We start from the raw sequence: 26,183 nt of genomic DNA on the forward strand, positions 1-26,183 counted from the left end.
GCAAGGACCAGCGCATCATCGCAGTTGGCGCACGCCCTTCCATGTGCACGTCGTCGCGCACCCGTCCTCAATCTCTGCCTGGTATGAGAGTTTGGCTCCATTGAAAAACGGCTGCTTGCGTCACGGACCTGAGGCACCTGGTATTACGTGGTTTTCTTTTCTTTCATAATTCAGCCATTCCTTGCTGACTTTTATGAAACAATTATAGAATGCGAAAAGAAGAAAAAAAATCTTGCCGCTCAGGCTTCGGATGCTAGAACCTGGCTGCTTGTGCGTAGTACAGCAAAGCGCGACGTACAAAGCGGCTGCCACTGTGTGGATGCTTGCTGCAGTAGTTTCGCTTTTCCTTACAAAAGCTTTGGTTTCATCGTTTGGACTAGGCAGTTGCTGTTTATTTGCTGAAATGCTTACTGGCACGAACAGAAGCATCCGTTCCAAATTGTCAGCACTTAGTAGTTACCTTTTGTAATGCTCACAGTAATTGCCCTGTAGCAGTATGTATGCAATCTTGTAGGGTTTTTTTCCCAGCGAAATGTCAATAGAAACCTCATGAAAAGCATAGTTTAAGTTATTTTGGAGAGATTGTTTAGTGAAATAATGTTTAATGTGGTGATAGTGTTGTTAAATAGAAGCATAGCTTAGTTTCTAGCCCTGGGCAGTACTACATTTATATTAGTCTTCAGTTTTTACATTGCCATAGGTGTAAAGACACATTTTTCAAGTGTTGCAGCACTGCCCATGTTCTTCCTTTTTTAACGCTTGTAACATTGCTAGTAATATTACTTTATGTACCTCAGGATATGTAAGTTGGCTGTGTTTCTTCTCGGATATCCTCAGAAAGGTCCAGCATTGTAATTTCATATTGAATATTCATGCACTGTTTTTGACTTAGTTTAAGTAGACACTGTGCAGGAAGCATGTAAAAGAAGGAGCATCGGAAGTGCTGATTTTTTTTTAATGTGTGGAAAGCATTTTGACTCTGTGTTCATCTTTTTCTGGTGTCTGTACGTTTCACATTATGCACCCATGCCACTGTGTTACACGAAATGTTGCTGTTGTATCAATAAATTGTCTCACTTACCATGGCACCGTCGTGTATTCCAAACTTGTATGGCTCCAGGCATGCATGTCACATACGTGTTCTCTGAATGTGTGTTGTTGAGTTTGGTGTATTCCGACCTTGACATGCGTTAATATGACTAGTTGCTATCATGGTTAAGGCTCCTAGTTTGCTGTGATCGCAAAACAATTGCAGATCCTAGCATTTATCACAAAATTATGCTTCAGTGGCGGCGTGGTCATTTTTTGATGATGTTCCGTTCGTTTACATCACTAGAAATAGTAGAACAGTGGGAATAGCGTTTATTTAATTGTCTGAATTTTCTTAAAAGGCAAAACTTGATAAAGAAAATGTTTTGCCAATGCCTTGACAAGACTCAAGCAGGCTAGCTTGATAAGCGCTTCTGCTCGCTGTTGTAGGAGGAGTCATGTTAAAAGGAGCATCGCCGTATTTGTACAACAGTCATGCAAGTATTTTCTTTGAATAATGTGGTCTAGAAAGCTACCTGCATTTTCTTGGAGCCAGACAGCTAATACACACCTTTTTTTTTCTCTCTCTCTCTCTCTCCGTTCTTTGAGACGGTGAGCTCATTCATCAGGTTTGTGAGATATGAGGAAAAGCCAACTTCCCTCCAACACAGGCCAGTGGGGTGAATCATCACATATGCACTGGCGAGAAAGGGTTGCTACAACCATAGAAAAGAGGGCGGTCAACTTGTGCATGTGGTCTCTTATGAGTTTCGGCTTAAACTTAAAAGCTCTGTGTGGATCCTATAACTTTGCAGTCACAGCAGGTGTTGCTTGTTTCTTTTTTTTTTCTTCTTTTTTCTAGCGATGCCACATATGTTGGTGAAGAGAAGGGGAGCTTAGTCTTTGATCATTGATACCTTTGTTACTCGTGACGCCAGCTTAAAGTTTTTGCGATGCGGTGACAAGTGATGGAGTGCCGATTTCTAGCGTGCTATTTTCTAGCCTTATTGTGTATCATTTAATGGTCCTTTAACATAAAGGAGACTTCCCATAGAATAATGCAGGTCCTTTGTTCCCAGTTTACATAATTAACAATTTTTAGCTGCAGAATATTAGGGGCCTAATTATGGTTTTATAGGGAAGTGTTTTAAGAAAGTTAGAGGAGAACAAACTGGCCCTATGTATCATTTTTGTTAGGTAAAAAATTGCTGCCTTTCTGACCATATATGTTCCCCAACTACCAAAGATGGCAGGGTGAGCAATGGTGTCACACGTTAAAAATACAGGGAGTAGGCTGGTAAGTTAAAATGAGATACTGGTAATCTTGGCCTTTCTTTTGCTGTTCAAAGTTGAGAGGAGTTGCTTATCTTGTTTACTATCGCGATTTTTAATCATTCCTGTGTTAAGAATAGAACTGGCTCTGACATGGTGTTGTGTCTTTGTAAAGCATTTAGAGGCTACTAGTACAAAGGTCATTTACTCTACAGGTATACTTTTTTATGGCATTCAGTTGCAGTTGCAGTCTTTGCAGAAGCATACGTTCAAGCATTTTCATTATTCTCCGTTTTTTTTATTTTTCTATAATATAGTTTTAAACTTGAAAGGCTGCATTCATCAAATTTCTGGGAAGGAGATAACTGTGCCAGCTTTATGTTATAAATGCAGGTGCAATGAATACCAAGGCACTGAAAGAAGGGAAGGTCAGTTCACCGCAAAGTTCTTAAAGTCTGTTGTCTTGACGGTTTTTAAGGATAATTGTAACCTGTGTCTTTGAGGGATAAGCTTGAATAATTATTTAGCTGTAAGAAATTAAGTACTGCTGCATAAGTAAGATTGGATATGCAATGCCCAAGTTTCTTTTCAAATGTTAAATGTCATTGCATCCGCTGCAGGATTGATTCTTCGTAATGTCAGGTTGTGCCGATCTGTTTGCATCCAACATTTTTTTAATGCAGAACGCTTACAGTAAACATTAGTTGCAGGACAGACCGCATTTTCAGTTTCCTTTTTAAAAGTGGGATCGTGCGTTGCAGGTGTCGGGCTTAATGCTGTGTTTTGTAACGGTGCTTCCCTCGCTGGTCCTGAAAACTGAGCAAAACGTGCACTTGTTTGAAGGCTTACTTTGCTTTCGCACAGCCCATGTCGCTACCACAGCCCCAGTTGACTGAGAACATGCTGTCGAAGCTGGAGCACGGAGACAGCAAAGTTGTGCAGGGCCCATACCCTGCCGTCGACGCACTGAGCGCTAGCAACAGGTAAGGGGTTGTTCGGTGGCACAGAGGCTTCGCTGATGAGCAGTCTGATCCATCACGGAACTGACCGTTGTAAAAAAACCGTTGAATCCCCCCATTCAACATGTCTCCCTGTTCATCAACAAGGTCACTCTTTTAATTCATCCTCAGCCTGACTTGAAATACTGAGGCAGCCTTTTAAAAATGTGTAGGTTTAATAGACCTCTCCCTGATGTTAACACTGTGACATCGAAGAGGCATTGCACGATAGGCGAAATTGGCCACTTTCGCTTCTGAACTAGCTTTTCTAGTGACTAGCACTCCCCTGCTGCCTTTGTGGTCCCAGTTTCGCCTTGCCTTGTATTTGAGCCTTTCTTCTCCAGTTTTAAATTCCCCTCAGTAGGGTGCACATTCTGCCCATCGGTCTGGAAACATGTGCTCTGATAACATTGGCCAGGATAGGTTTATTGTGTTACAATCACGTTGCAGAGCCTGTTAGCCTTCTGTGCTGTCGTCACTGTGGATCAAATAACAACAGGCTTTCACTGTCAGTATGTTGTTATAGCTGTGTTTAGTTAGGTATATTTAGTTACTAATTGCTGGGTGCCCTAGCTAAGTGTAACCAAGGTTTTGAAGAAAGCTGTGTGTGTCCCAGCTCACTGAGACCAGTTGAGAGTTGCACGGCCCCAATCTGCAGTATTTTTTTCGTTCTCCAAACTTCATTAATTGGCAAAGACAAATTAGGTAACATTCTAAATACTGACTTCGGGAACAAGGTCTGATTGATGACAGACGTTGTAGATTGTCGTGAGCAGCTCACCGAAATGCTTCCACTGAGCTACCGTTTTTGTGGTACATATGAAGCAAGCCAACATCCAGCAGTCTCAAGAAAAGCATAGGGGAATTTTCTTAATTCATTTGTAGTGTTGACGAGAAAATCTTGCTGTATTCACTTTATGGCCATTACAAAAAACAAAGTATGAAGAAAAAAAACAACCACATGTTGGGCTGGTGGGATCTGTACCCACGACCCCTAAATATTTCATGCTATGCTGTACTGATTGAGCTGTTTGCGTTGCCTTGATGCTTTTGTTGTTTTGCTTTGGCATTTCATTTCGTTCAGGTTGCAGGTGGCCATCGTATTAATGCGCGTCTACAACCAGTCTATTAGCACCATGCCTCAGGCATCCAGGGCTGCGTTCTGCAAAATGTGTTCCAGGTGAGTACTGTTCAGTTTGGAGGATGGGCTACATTAAGGACGATGGCCAAAGGCCTATGCGGGGATGGTGAGTGCGGTGATTAAGAGTTGGCAAAGAACAGCCTTTGATGAAGTGTATGTACGATATCGTTGGCTCCTGGTTGTTCAATAAAGCGTAGGGTTGAGCTAGTTGGTTAAGATAACAGTGCAGAGACGAGGGACAAAGAAGGAAGACAACACAGGCGCTGACTGTCAACTGCAGTTTATTAGAAACACACAAAATATACTCTTTCACAATGCTCCTGGTTGTAGGAGCATTGTGAAAGAGTATATTTTGTGTTTCTTTCTAATAAACTGCAGCCGATAGTCAGCACCTGTGTTATCTTCTTTCCTTGTCCCTCGTCTCTGCGCTGTTGTTCTCTTGAAGCTAATTTTATTGTCTGTAGCGAATTATTTCGGCATAGCTTATGCTTAAAGCTGCCTTGGCATTGTCTGCTCTGCAATTTCTGCTGCCTAGTTAACATGCAGTGGACTGCAGTGTTCGAAAATATTTTGTGGAGGGTAGGTGATCATTAATGCACGTTGCAAGAAAGCACGGGTGTAAACTGTAGCAAACTAGACCTGTGCATCTCTGAGACACGAGAGATTGCATCATTCTACGTATTGTTTTAGTGCACATTTTGTTGCAGTGAAATGTGCTTTTTTCTGTATTCTATGTTCTTTTTATCGTCCTTTCCGAGAAGAACCGTCAATCATTGTCCAAACTCGCATGGCATCTTAAAGAAGTGCATATTGTAGGCCTGTGTGTTAGCACAACAGGTTGCGTAAATAGATTCATCCAGCTCCATTAATTTACTTTGCTGAACTTTTTCAGAGTGGTGAACCAAGGGACGTTGGAGACTGTTCGGCGAATGTCCTTTGACAGCAGCCTACCAGCTAGCTTCGCACCGCGGGTCAACTTAAATTCACAGATACTCCTGGAGATGCTTCAAGCTATATACTACTCTATGTGAGCTTTTCTCCTTTTGCCTGAGAAAAATGGAATCTGACTTTTTAGAGCTCTTCAATACGGACTGAAAAGCGAGATTTCATGTTTATATCAAGCTTTTAATTAAAAAATTGTCCGGTTTCGCACCTTTGTGTTGTCCATATTAGTGTGCATTTTGTTTCGTTTTGTTAGCAAACTTATTTACAGGAATTTGGGCATGCATTTTTATAATGAATATCTGATGTAACGAACAAATTTTTGCTCCTCATACTTTTTCGTTATAACCGAGGTTCGACTGTAACACTCTGCCGCTTACAGCTACCTCTGTTTTGATTTAGTATTCATGAGGCAAAAGAATTGAGTGCTTCAAAGCAAAACTTTTGTGAGTGATCAAGTTGCTGAAAAGAAACTTGCTGACCTTCTCAGTTTTATGAAGAGGGTTGTTTTTCTGACCTGGAGTTTGTGTTTGATCTTTTGGAACACGTCTGCACACTGGTGCTGGCTTTATGAAAGATCCCCAGAGAAACTGGTACTGTTCGGTTTTCGGTTTTGATGTCTGCGGGCATATGGTGTCCATGATGTCGCTTGTAAGGTTGAGGTCCTGTGAGGCATACAAAAGGCTGCTATGTTATGGCTGTGCGTTTAGTTAATTGTAATTGTGGCTCCAAAACAGGCCGGAGTAAAAAGTGCATCAAATTAAAATGATGCAGCAAATGCATACAATTGAACCCACTTATGACGGCCGCTTTTCAGGGTGTCTAGCATCCGGGAAAACTGGGGAAAACCGGGAATTGTCAGAGGAATTTTATGCATCGGCAAAAATCAGTGAAATGTTAGGGAAGCCATCTAAAATTTTGCAAAGTCAGGGAAAATGGCATGATATATTCTGCTGTTCATTTTCCTTAGAAGGAAAGCAGTTATGTTATTCATGACTTTTTTTTTTTTTCTTTCTCGCCAGTATGCGGCCGCCATGGAGGTCGTGCCGCAAGGCGAGGCGCAATATATTACTTTGACGCCAGCGCATGGCTGAGCTGGCATGGTAGAACCAAAACGAATGTGAGGTGGGTACTCAACAAAATATGCGGAAGCGCTGTGTGGGAGTAATACGCTACAAAAAGCAGAAACAACCATATTGAATTGGATTGGCCCCGCTGTTTGAGGGGTGGGTGTCTCGCGTGCTGTGAGGCTGGCATCAGTGCTCTTTTCATTTTCAGTACACTTTTGGCATTCTTAACGACCATTAGCACTAATGACAGCCTTTTCGCCATTATATATTGCAGAATATGATTAATAAATTGCTTTTTGTTGCAAATTATTCGTCTATTATCATTATCAGCTACGTTTTTGAGCCTCTTCACTGAAATAATCAAGGAAAACCTTGAAAAGTCAAGGGATATTGAAAATAGTGGTTTGCTAGACACCCTGCTTTTATAGTGAATGCTCGCTTATTATAAACGAAAATGGCAGTACCGTCAAAATATGTATTAGAGCTGTGGCACTGCGTTCCAGATAAAACAAACCGTGGTTGCACCACTTGGTTATACAAAAACATCGTTAATTTGACCCTCGTTAATTTGGAAAATTGGATAATTTGGGCAGCCCTATATATATACTATTCTGTGGTGTGAAACTTTCATTAGATTAAACAAATTTGGCCACCCTTCGGTTAATTCGGACAGGCAGCGGAGCTTGCGTGTGTAGAGGGCGACCATGAGAGTATAGGGGTGAGGTGATAATGGCGACGATGATGGCAGGAGCGGCGCTGGTGTTCAACTGAAATGCAAAGGCACCATTTTTATCGCAGTAAACACCAGCCAAGAAGGTATGACGGGATGCTTTTGTTTTTAATTGCGCGGCTACGCCACACCATTTGTTTCGTTGTGTTTGCGTATATGCCATGGAGTGTGATTGTCGCATGTGTGGACAGCGTTCTCCTGACAGGGCTGCATTCTTCGGCTCCTGCGATGGCCACCGTGCCACAGCGAAGCGGGCGAAGTACTTCGCAAAGTGGAAATACTGAAGGCCGTAAAGAAAGGAATTCTGCGACAGGCCATTTTGACAAATTTTAACATAAAGAGGAGCATGCTTAGCTCATGCATCAAAATTGAAGCTCAGATTTTGGAAGATTACGATGGACAACAGTTCTCCGATAAGCGGAAGAGACTCCAAACACTAATGCACCCGAAGCTAGAAGAAACACTGCTTCGATGGGTTGCAGACGTACGAGGTTCACATCTGCTCTTGAGCGGACCCCTAATCTGCATACAAGCAGAAAGGTGCGCCCTAATGATGGACATTGAAGGTTTCAATGCATCAGAAGGGTACTTTGACTTCTTCAAGAAAAGGCATAATTTAGTTTTCCGGTGTTTCTGGGGGAAAAGGGTGTCGAGAACGGCTGGAGAAGTGAGCTTCCAAGGCGCCTTGCTGCCTATGAACTCTGGCGCAGATGGGACAGCACTCATCTACACAATTCTGCCAGATGAGACGCTCGCTTTTTGAGAAGACCCTTGCGTTGGTGGCAAGCGGAGTAAAGATAGGGTGGCAGTTTTGTTCGGAGTGAATAGGACTGGCACGCAGCGTTCCTGCGAAAAAACTCAAGGTACTGCTTGTCCTTGACAATTGCAGTGCACACAACAACATGTCGGGGCCGGAAAGCATTGGGCTGCCTTTTTTGCCTCCTAATACCACTGCTTCCCTCCAACCCATGGACCTGGGAAAAATTCAGTACTTGAAAACCTGGTGCCGCAAGCAGGTGCTTGAGCGTATGTTGTTATGCTTGGAAGCAGGATGCAAGTATGACGTCTCTCTTCTTAGTGCAATGCACATCCTAGTGCATGTTTGGAGCAACACACAGTCTGCAGTTATTGCAAGCTGCTTCAAACACTGGTTTCACTGAGAGCATTGACACCACCAATGTGGATGACCTGGATACCAACTATGAGGAAAAGAGACTATACAAGCATTCTGCCATTGAATGTTCGACTGTGCAATTATGTCGTAATCGACAGTAACGTTGGCACCTTTCTGCTTGTTGCCATTGCCGGGCATCTCACCGACAGCGAAATCATTGAACAAGCTTTAAGGACTGAACAGGCAAGTTCTGAAGATGACGACGATGCTTGTGATAAACTGCCACGCCACACTGTGACCAAGGCTGTTAGGCCCTGAGTGTTCTGGAAAACATGCAGGTTCTGCAGACAGTATGCTCGCACTGCATCATTTTGGCAGTAGTGCGCAAAGTAGTAGTTGCGATGCATGTTGCCCGCACAGAGCAGTCAACAATGACAGTTATCTTCAAAAAATAAGGGTATGTTGATGTGCAGCCCTTTACTCTTGTTGTTTTGTTTTTTTGCCTCTCTCGACAATTCGACATTCATTAAGTTAATGCGGATATTTCTTCCTCCTGAATTAATGGAGTTTTACTGTACTAATGAATGTGGAGACTCGCACACTCGATCTTCCCACCACAGTCGAAAGGCTCGAGCTTCCTACCATGACTACCAGGATTCATACCTCGCCCCCCCCCCCCCCCCCCCCCCCCCCGAAAAGAAAGTGTCGAACCCCCATAAATCAATGAAAAAAGCGGAATTGAAACTTCAGCTAAGTGCCAGTGGAGAGCACCCCAACAAGCTACATGTGGTCAGTCGGTGCATCCATTTGTCGGTTGGACAAAGCGTCTTATGGAGAAGCAAAAGAGTGCTAAGTGCGAGCAAGGAGCAGCATTGAGTGGGGAACTGTTGCATGTGGCCGTTATCTACCATCATCATTATCGATTTGAGGTTTGAGTGCATGTCATGAGGCATGCCTTGTTTGTCTGCCCTGTCCGCGGTATGCATTGCCTGCCTAGGCGAATCTCTGCTGCTGCGTGAAGACAGTGCACAGGCAGCAGTGGTGGTGCGTCCTGCGTGTACATGCACTCCTTACCACTGCTTCCTTGATGAGAATGTTATGGTGACCTTCCACCAGGTGCCGTGAACACCTCAATTGCTATCTCTAATGTTGAGTTCCTGAAGTGCTTGGCCCGCGAAACGTTTTGCAACCAGGAGCATATGACCATGCTGGTAAGCTTAGAAAGTGACTCTATAGTGTCCGCTTCGGAAGAACAAACGTCCACAAGTGGCGTATTAAAGAAATAAGCACCAGTTTAGTCCAACCCGCCATTTTTTTTTGCTGGGATATGGTAAGTTCACTTACAACAAGCTTTGGATACATTGAACGGAATCCGTGTAGTAACCGTCAAGTTTGCGAAAGTGGGCTCAACTGTAGCAGTTTTTGTATGCTTCACTGGACATCGACCTTTTAACCGTGGTGCCCTAGGCACCATTCTGCCACTGAAACAATCACTGATATTATCTTGGAAGAAATATTTTGTTTTAAATTATTTACCAAGATTTGTCTGATCAGGGTTTACTAATGTTTTAAACACATTTCTAAAGTGAAAGGAATAAAACCTTTGATGAAAGCTAACCAGGTGACACATGCGTTAGGTGACCCAAGATGGTTTGCTGTCTTTCATGCGAGAGTGAGCGGTCGTGAACTGTGAGGAAGGTGCACTGTAATGCCGCACTCTGAAAACCCCCATTCAGGAAAAAGTAACATCTTTGTTGATTTGGAAATATATCTTTTTAATAAATTAATTTTACGCATTTGCTACGTAACTGTTTTCATTTTTTAACGAAAATTCATTTTATGAACAAATTTGTTGGCTGCTTGGGCACATTAAACACTATATGAGGAGTCGCTTAAAAATGAGGCACACCAAAATGTGGGACAGGACAGTGTTGTCTCCGTGATTGGTCATAAAGGATTTTCTTGTGTGTCGTTCTTTCTCGCTGCACTTGACCTCATTAAAGCTATATATTGAGTGGCCCAGTTGTGCTCTTATGTCAATTCTTTTGTCACGGTGCTTAAACAGTGCGTAGCTTCTCGCTAGTTAAAGTTTTGCCGATAAGAAAAGTTTCAGGGTCCCTTAAGCTCTTCCTTTAAGGTATGATACGACAGCTTTAATTGCCCCCATTTGCCAACTCACCTTGCAGGTCCTTATTCGTATATGTGCACTTAGCTACTCGCTTAATCATCAATCCCTTAATTTGCACCTCTATTATTGCACACATACTCGTTAGCATAAAGCTGTCAGCCATCGCATTATATGAACGACCACTCAGCGCAGATATGAAGCACCGCTTTAACCGAGTCGTGTGGGCTAGGTGGTGGCATGTATTATGATTTTGGACCCAAAGGTCCGGTTTCAGCACCCATCTCGTCCTCCGTAAAGGTTTCTTGCCAACTCAGCTACGTCGTGGTCTCATGACCTCACGCTTCCAGCCAACTGCTGACGCCAGATTTTCTGCAGGGCGAGGCCATTAAAAATGCACTCACTGTGTGACTTGAACGTGACACATGAACGGTGGTGATTGCATAAATCTATATACTGTGTGCATTCGACCAGGTTCAACGGCCTCTTCGCTCTTGCGCATCAAGCCTTGAATGATATTCATCGACGAGCCATGCAGCAGATGTACACAGATGTCTTATTGGTAAGTTTCCTGCATGAGTGCTTTTCATCTAGCTGCTTGTACATGTTTAATTTGCATGGCACTGACAAAGATGTGGTTTGTTCCTTCTAACTACCTTGAGAGTTGTTATTTTTTGTAATGTTTATGCTGATCTGTGTGCACAGAAGCCCTGCAGAAGTTTGTAAGGTTTTTTTTGTCGTTGTTTTTCTTCACTTCTGAGTTTAGAGTAACGTTGTTAAAGGCACCAAAATAGTAAAGCTCTGTGTGAAATTCCAGCTTGTAAAGATGTTCATAATTGCATCAATATTGAAAGTTTTCTAGAGCACCTCTTCTGTGTGGCTATTCTGTGTATGGTTAAAATGCCCGACAAGGTCCCGAGTATCTGGGTTCGATCCCCACCGCCAAGGGCTGCGTTTCGATGGAGGCGAAACGAAGAGGCGTCCGTGTGCTGGGCCACGTTTGGTCGAAATTACTCCGGAGCCCTCCACTACGGCTCCCCTTTCTCTTTTTCCACTTTCATTCCCACCTTCCTCCCTTCCCTTACGGCCAGTTCAGGTGTCCACAGAACAAGTGTCACAGATACTGCACCTTTCCTTCCTTGAGAACTAATTATTTTTAATGGCAACTTTTTATTCCAGTGACTTCTCAAACAATGCCACAATTATGTAGCAGTGGTTTGCCAATTTTAGAAAAAACGAAAGGTGCACCCTTGCCAATTCTAATTTTTTTTGTCCCTGTAGTGTATGCAAGGTGTAATGACACGATTTTTTCAGACATGATGAATTGGTTTGTGCAAACACACAGGTGTCTAGACTGGAGGTCGTAAGCGGAGAAGGCGAAAGTGGTGTGTTATTGTACTGTATAAGCTGTGGACATTTAGCGCACTGTGATAACTGTATAAGATGCAAGCTGTAGGGAGGACAAGCCTTCTTATGAACGACTGAAGCCAATGAAGTCTATAAAAGACAGTTTGTGCTCTAATATGTGGCAACAAAGGCCTAGCAGGCTGGAAAACTTGGATTTGCAGAGAAATTTGTCAAGGACGACAATAGGTAATGACTCCCTTATTAAAAAATCTACTCCATTTTGGGGGATTTTGCTAAACATTCGACCAAAGTAAGAAATTGTTAGACATACCATAAAAAGTTGGCCTGACTGAAATTAACATAGTCTGCCGTGTTATTGCAACAGAACTGCAGATGTCCAGCGCGTGGTCCGATCCCATTGGCATTGTACATCCTTTTGCTTCGAATGAGTACAAGGTGTGACATGTTCATTTCAGCAGTCTTTTTCTTGCTGGCAACGAGGTGAGACTTGTATACTAGTTTGTTGTATGCTACTTGTCGCTCAGTTTCATTGTACATTGCTACGGTCAGAAGCGATTTCCACACAGTAAGTCATAACAGTAACATACATAATTTGTGCACTTCTGGTTCCTTCGTGCACAGCACTGCACTGCACCGCCGTGGCCTCTAAACGTTAGAATGCTGTATTCTGGAAAGCTGCGTCGTCCATGTATGCCATGCAGAAAATAAAAGTATTGCTGGGGCTGTGCGAATAGTAGTTTTTATTTAAAATCAAATTGAATGTGAATAATGCAGCTAAAAAATAAATTGAGTATGAATTGAACAGCTGTACAAAAAATCAAATGTGAGCCGAATATGTATTCGTACGGAAAATGTCTCGTGTAAACTGTTTAGCGCCAGTAGTGGTAGTGCAGTATGGTATTGCTGTCCTAAGGTGCAACGGTAATCTCTACTACGGGGTCGCAGCACGAAGTCATAACACTCGTGAAGTTTTACATGTAGGAAGGTTACCCTTTGCTGTTTAAGAAAAAAGAGAATGAGCTAGAGCCACGTCCCAGGACATGGCAACAGCTGTGTGAGCCGTGGCCTCAAAGATCAGGAATCAATGTGGGGTTTGTCACGGCAGGTAGTGTCAGTCCGCCCTGTTTTCAGAACAGGCATCAAAATAAAATACACACTCTTATTTTGTACCCCATGCCGATCACTCAAATACTATTTGAAAAGTTGAAAATACATTCAATTTGTTTCGTGTAATTTTTGAACATACAATGCTTGTTCGTTTGAATAATTCAAATAGGAGATTGAGTCACTGTTCAAAACTTTTAAATAGTGCACACCCCTAATACAGGTTACTGTAGTTGCTTTATGGATAAACTTTGATACCAGAGTCGTTAAATATGGTTTTCGCAAATCTTAGCCTTCTGCTCTCCTCGCGGTAGTGCTGCTGCTGTGAGATGCATTGTCGTGAACAGAGGGGCTAAAAAAAAACGCTTTTCACTGACAATAAACCAGACCATGTCAGCCCTCTACTCTAGGGGCCCCTTTTTGAAAGCATGAAGGAATAATGTGACACTTAGGGAATGTCATTTACGGAATTTTCCTAAAGTGTCCGGAATTCAAGCTCACTGCTGCTTTTATGAAAGCCTGCGTAAAGCCATTGGATGTCGCTATTCTTGTGAATGAATAAAGCAGCACAAAAATTTGTAAGCAGTTACTGATCTAAGTGCTGCAATCATTCGGGCCCTTTTATAGTACAGAGAATAGAAACTGTTGCCAAACATTTGTTTACCCATACCTCTTTGATATGCAACAGTTTGACGTCATTCCACCAGCTTTGTCAACCATTGAAGAGGAATACATGTGCCTTTTCTGTGCCTGAACAGTGGCAAGAAGAGAGCCTTTGCTTGCATAATGTGTTGGACAGCTTATAATGTTTTATGACAGCATTTAGCCACTCCCGTCTTGTGTAAACATCAAATCATACTGCCATAAATTTTTGTGCATATGTTCTTTGCTGCATTATGTGGAAACGTGTCTGTCTTGATCTAAGCCAACTCTGGGCATTTGAATTGCCAGAAAATATTTGACTTTATTTTGAGTAAATTTTTATTGTTCTTGCCTGTTCGAATTGTATGCACACACACGCACACACGCACAAAGGATAGCCACACATTTTTGTTTAGATTTCAAAACGGAAATTCATAGAAAATGTTCATGCTCCCCGAGATCGAAGAGCTATTTCAATGGATGATCTGGATTCAGATCACAAGTTCTGATTGAACCATGGCGGTGGACTCTAAACTCTATGGAAATCTTGCCTTCACACGTTCTGAGAGTGTTTCACGTCTCCTGTTGGAATTTGCCATTAGTGCAAACATGGCGATATAATAAAGAGCTGAAATAGAAGCAGTAATAGCATCGTAAATTACCTCCTGAAGCTGGATTTACTTTGGGGAAAAATCTGCTTTCTCAAACAGGAAGAGCAAATCTGCTATCTTTGCAGCATTTGAACTTTTTGTGAATAAGTTTCTTGCTATAATGGATAATATGTGTTTTCCATTATAATATGGGCCACTACGTTTTTCTACCGTTTCAATGGACAGGGAATATTGACTGAAAAGGTCAATGAACTTGGGAAGAGTAGCTCACTAGACATCCTGAACAAAATAAAGCAGCCCTTGTCTTGATTATGAAGATGGCAGGTAATGCTGTAGTGTATTTTTATGTTAGGTTGGCTGTTTGCAATAGTACTGGTGAAGTGTTCCACGGTAATAGTTTCCCGTTGCAACTTGGTGCTTTTTGCTTTGCTTTCTGGAAACTGGAGACGTGGTACTGAAAGCATTTTGCGTTCCATTCTGGAGTGCTTAGAGCGATGCAGCCTCACTTGATGCAGTCTTTTTTTTTGTTTCATTTTTTGCACACACTTTTTGTAGGTGACAAGTGCCATCAAGAACTCACTAATGGCCAGTCAGTGTGGACAGCCAGCAGAGGGTCCGATGGGCATCAGTGTGGCCATCTCTCCCACCACTTCCACCACCACTGTCTCCAAGGCGATCATCACCAATGCTTCCTTCCGCACCAAGAAGCTTCCAGGTGGGTGGCAAAAGAAGACGACCGGACCTTGTTGCTAGGCAGGAGCAGGAAATTGTGGTTGCCACGTGGAGAGTCACTCTTCCAAATGCAGAGGCTGCTTGCAGCAATCTTCATTGGTTCGGTTGTAATCAACCTTTGTTGGCAATTCTTTGTGTGTGCAGTTTTACTGGGGAGTTTTCGAATATTAAATGACTTGGGTGAGAGCTACATTCAGCATGATCAGTTTGATTTATGGATCATTATTTCTCCATTCATTTGTGCACAGCATGTTTGACTGTTATTTCACTTTGATAGTACATAATGTTGCCATGCAGTAGCTCTGAAGGGAGTGTAAATTGCAATAATGTAACGCTGTTGTGTCCACGAGAGTTCTGCTTGTTTGTTTTACTTTATGAAATGCAGCAGAATTTCGTGGTGATATGAACTCGGTTGACACTGAAGCAGGGATGATGCGGGAGTGCATTGTGGACAGTGTCCAGAATTTTGGATGTTCCGCACACTCTCCCGCGCTACTTCGGATGATAAGAATGTACGAGCCGTGACTGCACACTCAAGCACTACAGTGAACACTCGGGGAGCAGTTTGCAGCAGCGCACAGCCCACGCATGATTGACTCCGCAATCTCCGATTTTGCCGCTGCTTGCTGTGAATGCGCGGCAACCATTTAACAAGCCATTTTGTGTAGAGTGCCCGGAACCTGTCCTTCACCAGTTTGTTGAGGCACACATCCAGCGGCTGCAGCTGCAACATCATGACACCTGGTATAGGTGCAAGGTACACAATGCATGCAGTGACATACAGTCGGGGGCAAAATTTTGCGGGATGCAGAGTTGTGGAAAAACATGCATTTTTTTGTTGCCTCTCTAGTTTTTTCTCTTACATTTTTTATATGAATGGGGCTTGCATGTCCCCTCATGATTCAGCACATTTCATTCACTACGTTTGCCCAATCACATAGAAATAAATATTTTTCCATAGACTAACGTCCCGCAGATTTTTGTCCCTGACTGTACGTTATATGCTTCTTCAGGTAGCACCCAAGCTGCCAGTGGGCTTTTTCCACCTCTCATTGTCAGTCTGGTCCAATGTGAGGCCTGTGGCCACCCCCATCCTTTCTCTTTGGCGTGCTCAGTAACAACACTTGGGAGCACTACGTTTTTTGGGAGCGTCACGCTTTTGAAAAAACTATAAACAGAGGCAGACTATCAGTCTGTGCAGTGCAGCAATGCATTATGGTGACTCTTGTCTTCTCTTTGGCAGGTGGATAAAATGCACACTTGCATTACCTTCTTTATTTTCACTATCGCAGTGGTAGGCATGCCTGAAAAGAACTGTAGTTGGTTGGCATTTCCAGTTTGCTTGAACTGGTAGCTGCGGTTCTGACCTGAAATGTTACTCTGCAATTAAGACTTTCTTCACATTCGAACAGCGATTTCTAGAAGTTGCCTGTTTGCCTTCGACATGAAAATTCATGCCTTCTCGTGAAGGTCGTAATCCAGCAGTTGCTGGCTTTGTGAATTCTGGCCATGTTGAGCCTTGTGCTTACGCCAGGAATTGAACCACCATTTTTCTATTCCGCAGCCGAGCACCCAAACCACTACTGTACAGCAACTTCCCGAAAATGAACTTGTAATTCTCTCTTGTCTAGCGTAAGGATGTCTGAGGGTACTGAGGGAAGGGACAGCTGTGCCAATAAGTAAGGTAAAAAAAATAAAAAAGATTAAAAATGTCCTCGGGTATAGGTTATAGAGAGCAGCGGAAGTGTTCTGAAACCTGTGCATGCAAAATTCAAAACTAGACAAAGACGATAAATCTCCCAATAGATGGCGCATACGCATAGCGCCTTCTAGTGAGCTTGACACAAAACACCACAGCACAGCTCTCTTGTCGCTCTTGCCAGGGAGCCGCAAGTGAACCTCGAGCCTTCAATTAGCCTCGATTTGTCCACGGTTGCGCATTTTAATGCGAAAGCATTAAAAGTAAAATTTAAGTTGTAGACATCTTAAAGGTAATGAAACACAGAACAAGCTCATGGAATTTTCAGTGCTTTCACATTTCTTTTTATAAGGAGACTTAAGTGTGCCACTGTAAATTTTTTACTGCAAAAGCAATATACTATGCCAGGTTTCGAGCCTTCAGCGTAGCATGGTCCGGTAGTTACACTTTACACCATGTGACTACTGACGTCATACCAGCGCGAGAGCTGGGCTACCAAGTCGGCTCTTCAGCGTAGCGTGCGTTCAAGTTTGGGATTGCAGATGGCAGGAACGCTAGACAAGATGTGACTTCTGGAGGAAAGGCGCAGTATCTCACACTTTCTCTGAGAAGTGTGTGTTTGTATGGCACGCCATCGCTCCTGTCGCACATTCAAGATTGGGATTGCAGATAACAGGAACGCTCCTGAAGTGCTATGAGAAGGGTGGGCCAAAATATGGCGGAGTTGTCTTCACCCTTCGAGGGCACGAGGGTGTGCACATCGAGGCACCCTAACAAGTGGTGTCGTCTTCTATTGGAGACACTTTGCCTCTCTTGCTTTTGCAATCTCTTAGGCTTAACTACAGCTAAGCCACTATGAATTTTTTTTTTTTTTGCACTGTCTTTCAAGCCTTCATGTGAAAACAGCATATAACAAAAACCTAGATGTAACGAACGAAAATCGAGACTTTTTTTTTTTTTTTTTTTTTTTTTCAATTTTGTTATAGGTAAGCGGGTTAGCTGTACCTATGGGTCACCAGTGACCCATGCTTAATGGGCATGGTACAGAAAGAGTTAACGCTGTTTTTAATAATGTGCAAGATGTCTACGCTGTTCGTAATAATGTGCAGAATGTTTACTTTTTCAGAGTTGCATGTATTTCAAGGCTGTTTACTCATTGCTTCATTGATGCTTGGGTAACTATTATTATGGCGTGTAGTGCTTGTAACGTTTGAAGAGTGTTAGAAAGAAATGACATCGTCATCAGTGTTCTGATGTCTCAGTAATATAGAACCATTATGACTTTTGGCTGCGATGCATGAAACAGGATACTATTCTGCCTGAGTTTGCACACTCATTGCTCAAGACACTTGAGGTGATTTACACCTCAAAAGAACCATGTTAATGGCAGAAGCATATCTGTTATGACATTATTAGCCAGCCTGCTGGTGTGCGTCTCTTTAACAAGGTTTTTTTTTATTTCAGTACACTGTTTGAGCAATAGATTCTGTCTGCATTCATCTGCCTGAAGTGTTGATGAGTGTTTTGCCCCATCTGTTGTGTGGTGCAGATGACATTCCCATCCCGGAAGATCTCGACATGGCACTGCCAAACGATGCGGGCGTTCTCGGTGTCATCAAGGAGGAAGGCGAGGAAGGAGGTGGGGCGGCCATGATGGCAGGAGCCAAGGCCATGATCCAAGGCCTGCCCCACCTGCCCGGCATGCGCAAGCTTGTCAAGGGCATCACGCGCAAGGAGTCCACAGACAAGGCTGCTGCCACCGCTGCTGCTGCTGCCGAGGCGAGAGTCAGCTCGGTCCCCACGTGAGTGCTGCCTGCTTTCTGATGCTTCTGCTTAGTACCGCAAGGGAGTGACAGATGCAGTTGCGTGCTGGGGAAACTATGAGGATTGAAGATGTGTAATCGTCGGCATGAAATAAAATATTTGGACACGGGAACTGTAAGACACTGACGCTTAGGTGCAGCCGGGGCAAGCACATGAGAACTGCTGAAAAACAACAAGCATATATATAAAAAAAAATAAAAAATGCGAGGTGAACATGCAGCGAGAATCAAATAAACAGGCTAGCAAACAAAAGCAAACACAAACTAATAATTGAACGATGTTTATCAAGACAGCGACCAGCAGCGGCTGATTGTGTTAATAAACTCTCCCAATGGAAAGTAGCGACATGAGCTAGGTAACCTGAGGTCAAGTTCATCGTATTGTCTTGTGGTTGCACAATGCACTGGATTAATACTACTATAACCAGCAGATGAAAGCCGATAATGAGTCTGTACATGACAATAAATTTCCAAGATTCTACTTGCCAGCGACTAAATAATGCCGTTAGCTGCAATGAAGGAACGGCGGAAGTGGGCGAAAACCTCTGGCAATATTGGTGACAAATAAATGCCTTGCTTTATTTGCATGGAAGCTTTTAAACATATTAGGAATAATTTTGGGACTACTCATAAAATTTTGTTTTTCTGCCTCAAGAAAATAGTTTACATTGTTTTTCTCCTGAATCTTGTGTAGAGCCTGGAAAGTTAATTGTGGGAGGATGGGAAGCTGGGTCAACATTCATTGTGTTCCTAAGACAGCCACAGGTTGTCATGTTTAGAATGCTTTTTCAGAGGACACAAATTTTTCGGCTTCGAATTCTTGCAGTGCGGTGTCAATTGACAAGTTAAATTTAGACTAAGATGGTAATTTCATGTATGAATCTTAAAACTGACAAATTTTAAAGCAGAGAATGCCTTGACCTGCAGTATGGTTCTAGAAGTTCAGCAAAATGAACGGCCGAAACAGGCGTGTCTGTGAGAACTCTGCTGCACACGGCAAGGCTTTAATCTGAAGACAAAAACAACAAAAATGCCAATTTCTTGCACCTTTCCCGTTTATACACAGCCACTGTAGTTCAGAGAACAGTTTATTTTATAGTGCTTCCCGGTTGATTTCAGCAATCAAATTTTTTTAAAGGCACTATGAAATGGCTAGAAAGGCTGCTGATAAACATTTCGAATGTGTAGAATGAATGCCTCTGAGCACTCGCCCAAAGTACAACTCGTTGCAACAAAACCAGCGATTTATTATTAATTTTTAATTCGCGGGCTGCTCGGTTCTCGTGTGGCGGTGAGATTTGGAACTGTTCTGCTGCGAGATCATACATCACCACTAGAGAGTGACAGGCTGCCATTGGCTGCAGCCGCGACGGCCGCTACATCATAGACACTTCCGTTAGCTGCAAAAGTCGTCTGCTCGAGTGCTGCATGAACTGCCGCTCACATGCTCCTGTGCGTGATCCTTGCTTGTAGCTGTGGAAATCGGTGACAACCTGCACTGCCAAACTGCATGTGCCAAGCTGCTTTGCTGATGCTTTACGCCATTGATTCTGGCTTGGATGATGCATACACGAGATAAAACACACGTGCACATTATGTATTGACACTACCTAAACAATGCGCGAGAGGACTTTAAAAAAAACAAAAGCACTACACTACCCGTTTGTTAACCTCAGTTCTTAAGATTTGCGGACGAGTAATTTGTGCTCACCTGTACTCCGATATCCAAACTTTGTAGCAATGTCTTGATATGATCAGTCCGTGCTCATGCACCACAAGAGATGCCTCTCACCGACCATCGTGAAAGCGCTCATTCTGATGAAAAACGACGACGGCATGTTTGCACGCATGTAAGTTGCACGCTTGTCTGCCGTTGTTGCTATCACGTCAACTCTAAAGGTGACCAGCCGCCGTTAGTCAAACCACACAAGACGGTACCAAAGCTACTGACACGGGACACTGACAGGCAGTGCGAGAGAAGAAAGGGGTCTTGTAGAAAGCCGTACTCGGCAGGAGCGCACGCTAATTTGCGCTCAGTCGGACTGGGATATGAAGGGAAGTGCTTCTCCACGGCGACCGCCGATGTGGACAGCAGCCTGCCCACCGCTGAACGACCCGGGTCATTCGGGTTGCTGTCGCACACAATTCCAAGGGGTCAAGAAACTGCAGAAGGCAGCTGTCGAAAAAGACACAAGATAAGATGAAAAGCTGTGCAAGCGCAGATGGGAAGGAAAAGGCAGAGACCGATGAATGCGTGGGCAACGCTCGGGAAAACGAGCGCGACAACCGGAAGTCTGCGAAAAGAGCGTCCCAAGCTGTTTTCTTCATTTTTTTTTCTGGTGTCTTGGAGTGCTGAGTTGAGGGGAGAGAGGAGGAGCACTGTTTTTAATCTCCAATATCTCCGGTGAAGCTAGCTGAAAAATTCTTCCGATGAATTTACTTGTGAGGGAGTAGCTATCTCTCGACCGATTTCCTTTACCTCATTTTAGGCATTTCATAGTCCCTTTAAAGTAATTTGATTCTGGTTCATGGCATCAGAGTTGACGTGGGCTTTTTTTGACACACAGACGCCAGCCAAGGGACCCCAAGTTCTGCGCTGAACGGGAGCCTTAACACTCTCACATGAAAACCAAAGTACTACAACATCGGCAATTAAATTCATACAGAGAAGTTTTCAAGGAGGAATGCTATGGCATGGTTACAATTTTAAACTTTCTCTTCGGCTGCCCCTGTAGCATACAGTCAGACTTTCAAATATGTGAATAATGTTAGTTGCTCCACAGTGTTTGTGTCTTCTGGTTCCTGTGCCTTCAGTGTTGAAGGTTAGTATGTGGCATCTTCGAATGCCGCTGTGATGCAAACTGGACCATATTGCACCTTTGTTAGACTGTGGTTCGTGCTTTTCACGTTCTCTTTAACGTGTACAAGAACGAGAAGGAACAGTGGAGCACAGAATCTGACACGTTTTCCTAGCCCTTATTGACCTTTTGTCCTATATAAAAATCGAAATTTGCAGCAAGTTGCTTACTCCTTGCTGGAACCATGTTTTTGCATATGTTTATTACATTTTGAATCAGAATTATTTTGTCAAACTGATCAATTTATTGTTTGAAGGATAGAAGGCTTGCAATCTCTGTGTGGAGGCCATTATGGTATGTGGATGGTAGTATATATATATATTGCTGTTTTATGTGCATCCCTGAGGGATGTTAGCACCATGCACCTAAGTGTGGTGTAAATCAAAATGGGCTTCCTTGAAGTGATAGTTGTAGTAGTGGGAAAATATTTTTCTCTGTGACAACTATGCACCTAAGTGTGGTGTAAATCAAAATGGGCTTCCTTGAAGTGATAGTTGTAGTAGTGGGAAAATATTTTTCTCTGTGACAACTCTTGCGGGCAGGGGCTTTTAAGGTTGGAGGCACTAATTGGGAACGAAGTCGCTTTTCTGAGTGTGGTCTCTTCCCGAACTTCTCATTTATATCACCATTATATTCCCATTTTGCAGAATAGTAATGTAATTGTTGTTGCTTATTTCTATTTTATTATTTGTAAAACCAGGCTGAGCCCTCGCATCAAGCTGAATTTTAGTGAAAGAGGTTTTCTTTGGGACAGTTTTTGTCCGCCAAGAGATAAATTTTGGTGCAATATATACAACTCACATGAGCAGATTTCTAAGTTTTGTGCATTAAATGTGATTAATTCTTACTTTTTGAAAGTTAGGGTTAGAATATTTATGTATTGATGAGATTGACTGCAGCATGCTTAAACTTCTCTGTTTCAGACATGTTTCAGCAAAGTGGTCTTTCCTTCCATTTCTTTACAAACTTGCCGACTGATATTTTAGGGTCTCATAGTTCAGACCTCGTTCTGCATCTTGCATTTCAATCAAGCCGCTGTGAATGAAAATGTGCATATGGAATACTTTTCACCATTGAAGTAAATGCACAATGCCTCTATGAGTAGTGTGTAATTTGGCAGCCTCTTTAACCAGAGAAGTGAATCAGGCCAGTTTTAAAAAGTAGCTGAAGTTACACTGATGAATTAGTTTTATTCATAGCAGCTGTTAGCGTCTTGTTCCAATCTGACCTTAGATGACCAAGTACCTGCAGTTTGTGGAGTGTAAATGTTTGATTTGTCAGCCTTACTCATAATTTTCAGATAAGTTCAAATTTAGCCAGAGATTGAATTTTAGACTGAGCCTTCATCAGCAGCACCTGCTGTGGCCTAGTGTGGTTCCTGTATGCACTGATTGCAGTAGAGCGGCCTCGTTGGCACTGCAGGTCCACCGATTCTCAGCGGTCACCCGAAACTGGAGCAGGTCCACAGTTTTTCGACCAGGCCGCAAAGCATGAAGCATCTGTTGGTACAGTAGGTGGCGACCACTCTACAGATGCACGGAAGGCCTCGTCCAAGAGCAAGGATTCAGAGAGGAAAGAGCAATCGACCATACGTTCTAGCTCATCACGAACTGCCTCGAAGGAGCCAACGGATAAAAGCAACAGGTCGGACCGGAAAGAACCATCATCTCGCCGCGAGGCTTCCGACAAGGGCAGCAAACCGGAACGGAAAGAGTCCGCGGACGGGTCAGGAAAGAACAGAGCAGAGCAGAATGGGAGCGCCGCTGAGTCTCATAGCAGAATCCAGGGCAAAGCTGAGGTCCCAGAGCCTCGCAACGGCATCGACAAGCATGACGCGGTGTTGGGCCACGAGACTGTGGCTGCCGCGGAATTGAAAAGCCTGGCAACGGCAGAGAACACGAGCAACTCTAGAAGCGAGGAGAAACCGCAACGAACCACGCAGGTGTGAGCATCTGTGTGCGTGCTTGTGTGTGTGAGACCAGCCTCTGCGATGGGTTTGCCAAGTTTTTGGTTTTCTTTCGCCGTGGAAGTTGGTGGCACTTTGGTATTGTGGAATAGCCCGGGGTCATGATGCAGTGTTGCAGAACTGCTCTCAGCGGTTCTGGTTGTACTTACGAAAGTTCTTGTTGAGCTGTTTCTGCCTCCGTCTCGTTTGAAAATTTAAAGCAATACTACCAGTATGCTGTGCCATGGGTGCGACTAATTCATGCTGTAGGTTGCAAACAGGGAAAGCACTTGTAACTATAGGCAACAAGCTGGTCCAGTCCATCGAAAGAAGCAGCTTGCCTCTCGGTGCCAACAACTGCACCAACCCTAGTAGGTGCAAAACACATTGCAATACAGTTGTTCCCCTGTAATCTTGGCACTCTTTCAGTGTTGTTGCACTTGAGTGCACGTCGTGGTTTCCTGTGTTGTTCGCAACCTGTGTTGTGTATGGCTTCCATTGTGTTTGTTCAGCCCCAAGACTGGCACTAAGGTATATGTTGTACATAGCACAAAGTGATGATCAACACTGTTCTTTCTTTTTTTCCCACCCCACCAAGCACTCAGAGGCTTGGAACTAGACTTAAACACTGTTTCCATGTAAGCCCTCTCATTTTACTCCGTGTCACTTAAAAAACAGAGAGACCCTATGTGTACATACGTAGTATCTGTTGCGATGTCTGGCGAGACGCAGGACCCCAAAAGAGGCATAAGGGATCCACTGCCTCTCGCTGTGTGCGCCGATTCGTAGCGGAATAGGCAACATAAAGCGGTTTCAGAGTGCCTACACTGTTTCCTCGCTCTCTTTGCGGCATCTAGATGTAGACTTAAGAGCCTTTCCAACAAGGAATCTGTGATTGTGTGTGCTGAACAGCCCCACTACCCCTCTTACTTTTTTTTTCCCCCTTCCTTGCAATTGTCCTGCAGTGGCACGTCCCTCATTTTGCAAACTTGCTTGTTCATTCCTGTCATGTTTGTTAGTGTGAATAACGGCTCTATGCGGCCGCATTCACTGTCAACGTCATACTGCCATTAACGAAAAGAAACTGGAACGCAAGCTGATGCGATTTCCACCACATATTTGTAGTACAAGCTCGCCAGAGTTTTCGTGTGAATGTTTGACAAACAGGAGGTCGAGGCCTACCCCAAGGCGTCTAAATTTTAGTGACCACACGTCCGTATGCCATTTGAGCAGTTTTCAGTGTTTTTCTCTATGGTGCTGAAGCTCATGGGCTTTCTGCTTTCGTTATAGGGAGGTGTGCTCATTTGCATAAAGGCAAGAGTAGGAGGAGGCCGATTGGAACGCTTGCTAGTACTCTTATGCATGAAGACTCTGGTAGAGCGTCCCCGCCTCATCGGAGAAATTGTGCAGATGGGAAGACTTTGGAATGGGGCACAATTGTATTTTTCTTGTATGGAACTTGCTGTTTCAGCCATGAAGGCATAGCTATCCTTATTTACTTCGTCTGTTGGTAGCTGTTTATGGTGGGCATTGTGCTGTCTTTAATTGTTCTGAGTGGTTGTGCAAGAGGGACTCAAACTTGCTTACATGCCATAGAATATTTCTGTTTCAGGTAACTTTTTCGCTCAGTGCTGGTGCTGCGGGTTTTCATTGAAACACAACAGGCATGCATTCCAGGTGCACCTGGTGTAGTTTTTTTTATACGTTCTTCCGGTTATGTTTGCATCTCATTTTGCAGTGCGTAATGGAGAACTCTCAAGTGCGTTGATTACCTGTTTGCATCCATTTTTTTTTTCCCTCAGAACTGCAACTTATTTGCTTTCTTGGCACCTCCCTGCGTCTGTTCCGGCCTTCACTTTACATGAATGGGTGCATGCTTTCAGGTCACCACACTTAATCGCTCAATTTAAGATTGCTTTGGGTTGCACTTTTGTGTAAACCAGTTTAGGCAGAGGTCGTAACAGAAAGGGTATTGTTTTTCTTTTTTTTCTCGTAGCTTTGTTGCGAAAAAGTGGTCACTGGCGGGGATCCTTTTCTTCACGTCAGTGGCTACTAGTGTAGTGTGAAGCATATTATCTTGTGCTTACACGCGTTCTCCGCACGTGTGCATCTATACATAGGCACCTATATGTTGCATAACACAACAAATTAAGGCACGAGTTTTCTTTGCAGATTGCTCAGTGCACAAATGGAACTGCTTACTCTTATCCGTCTTGTTGCACCAATACTTGTTGTCTTTTAGTTTAGCTGGCAAACAGTGAGGATTGCTGCTGTACGTTTTATGCCGTCGCTACGCCTCAAAGCGTACTTCATGGCAACCTCTCATGTAGGTTGTGTCGATGGAGAACCGTGGTGCACACACATGCTTCAGCCGCCTGCCATCGCTCAGCTGAATGAGTGTAACGGGCCCACTGCGTCTTTTATTCTTCGGGCAGGCAGTTTTCTTGAACGGGATCCTTCAGTGTTACTCTGCACCTGTGTTCTCAGACCATCGATAATCATTGACCGCATAGAGCAACGCATGGACATGTGTCACTGTTGTTTCTGCGCAGTTCCCTTGTGTGTTAGATTAAGGTTGATATATCATCTCTTGTTAATTACTTGTCGATATACGAAACTTGCTGAATATATGCATATATTGCGTGGATGTTAAAAGAAGCAAGTGTACATAACAATATAAATATATACGACAATAAATTGTTGGCCACGTTGACCTCTGATTCATGCTCGGTTTCAGTGTTGATGATCACACACACGTGCCTTTTGGTGAGCCCGATTCTGATATGCAACTTTGGAGGCCACTTTTATTTACATTGCCTAGACTAGGAAATGAGCTAGGAAGAATGCATGTCAATGGAATCTTGTCACATTATCTGAATTGTGCAGGGTGTAAATGTGGGAAGTTGAGGACATTACGACTTCCTCACTGTAGTCACCTTCTCCCATAAAAACAGGAAAATGAAGCAGTGATGTTCTTGAA

At 43.5% G+C, this 26,183-nt stretch overlaps 1 protein-coding gene across 2 annotated transcripts in view; it reads left to right on the forward strand.

Moving 5' to 3' along the window:
• The window catches only part of Hyccin (PI4KA lipid kinase complex subunit hyccin), a 40,307-nt gene extending 14,384 nt beyond the window's left edge, over nt 1–25,923 (forward strand). For both annotated transcript variants that reach the window (XM_084594423.1, XM_084594424.1), the window contains exons 7-13: nt 3,166–3,284; nt 4,384–4,479; nt 5,333–5,467; nt 10,896–10,983; nt 14,702–14,861; nt 18,127–18,379; nt 22,681–25,923. In XM_084594423.1, coding sequence (XP_084450549.1) covers nt 3,166–3,284; nt 4,384–4,479; nt 5,333–5,467; nt 10,896–10,983; nt 14,702–14,861; nt 18,127–18,379; nt 22,681–23,206 — 1,377 coding nt within the window. In that variant the 3' untranslated portion in view covers nt 23,207–25,923. The remainder of the gene's footprint in view (nt 1–3,165; nt 3,285–4,383; nt 4,480–5,332; nt 5,468–10,895; nt 10,984–14,701; nt 14,862–18,126; nt 18,380–22,680) is intronic.
• Nucleotides 25,924–26,183: the final 260 nt, after the last annotated feature.

This window comes from Amblyomma maculatum, chromosome 2 (genome assembly GCF_055883805.1).
Source record: "Amblyomma maculatum isolate TAMU_Amacu chromosome 2, ASM5588380v1, whole genome shotgun sequence".
In the NCBI taxonomy this organism is placed as follows: domain Eukaryota; kingdom Metazoa; phylum Arthropoda; class Arachnida; order Ixodida; family Ixodidae; genus Amblyomma; species Amblyomma maculatum.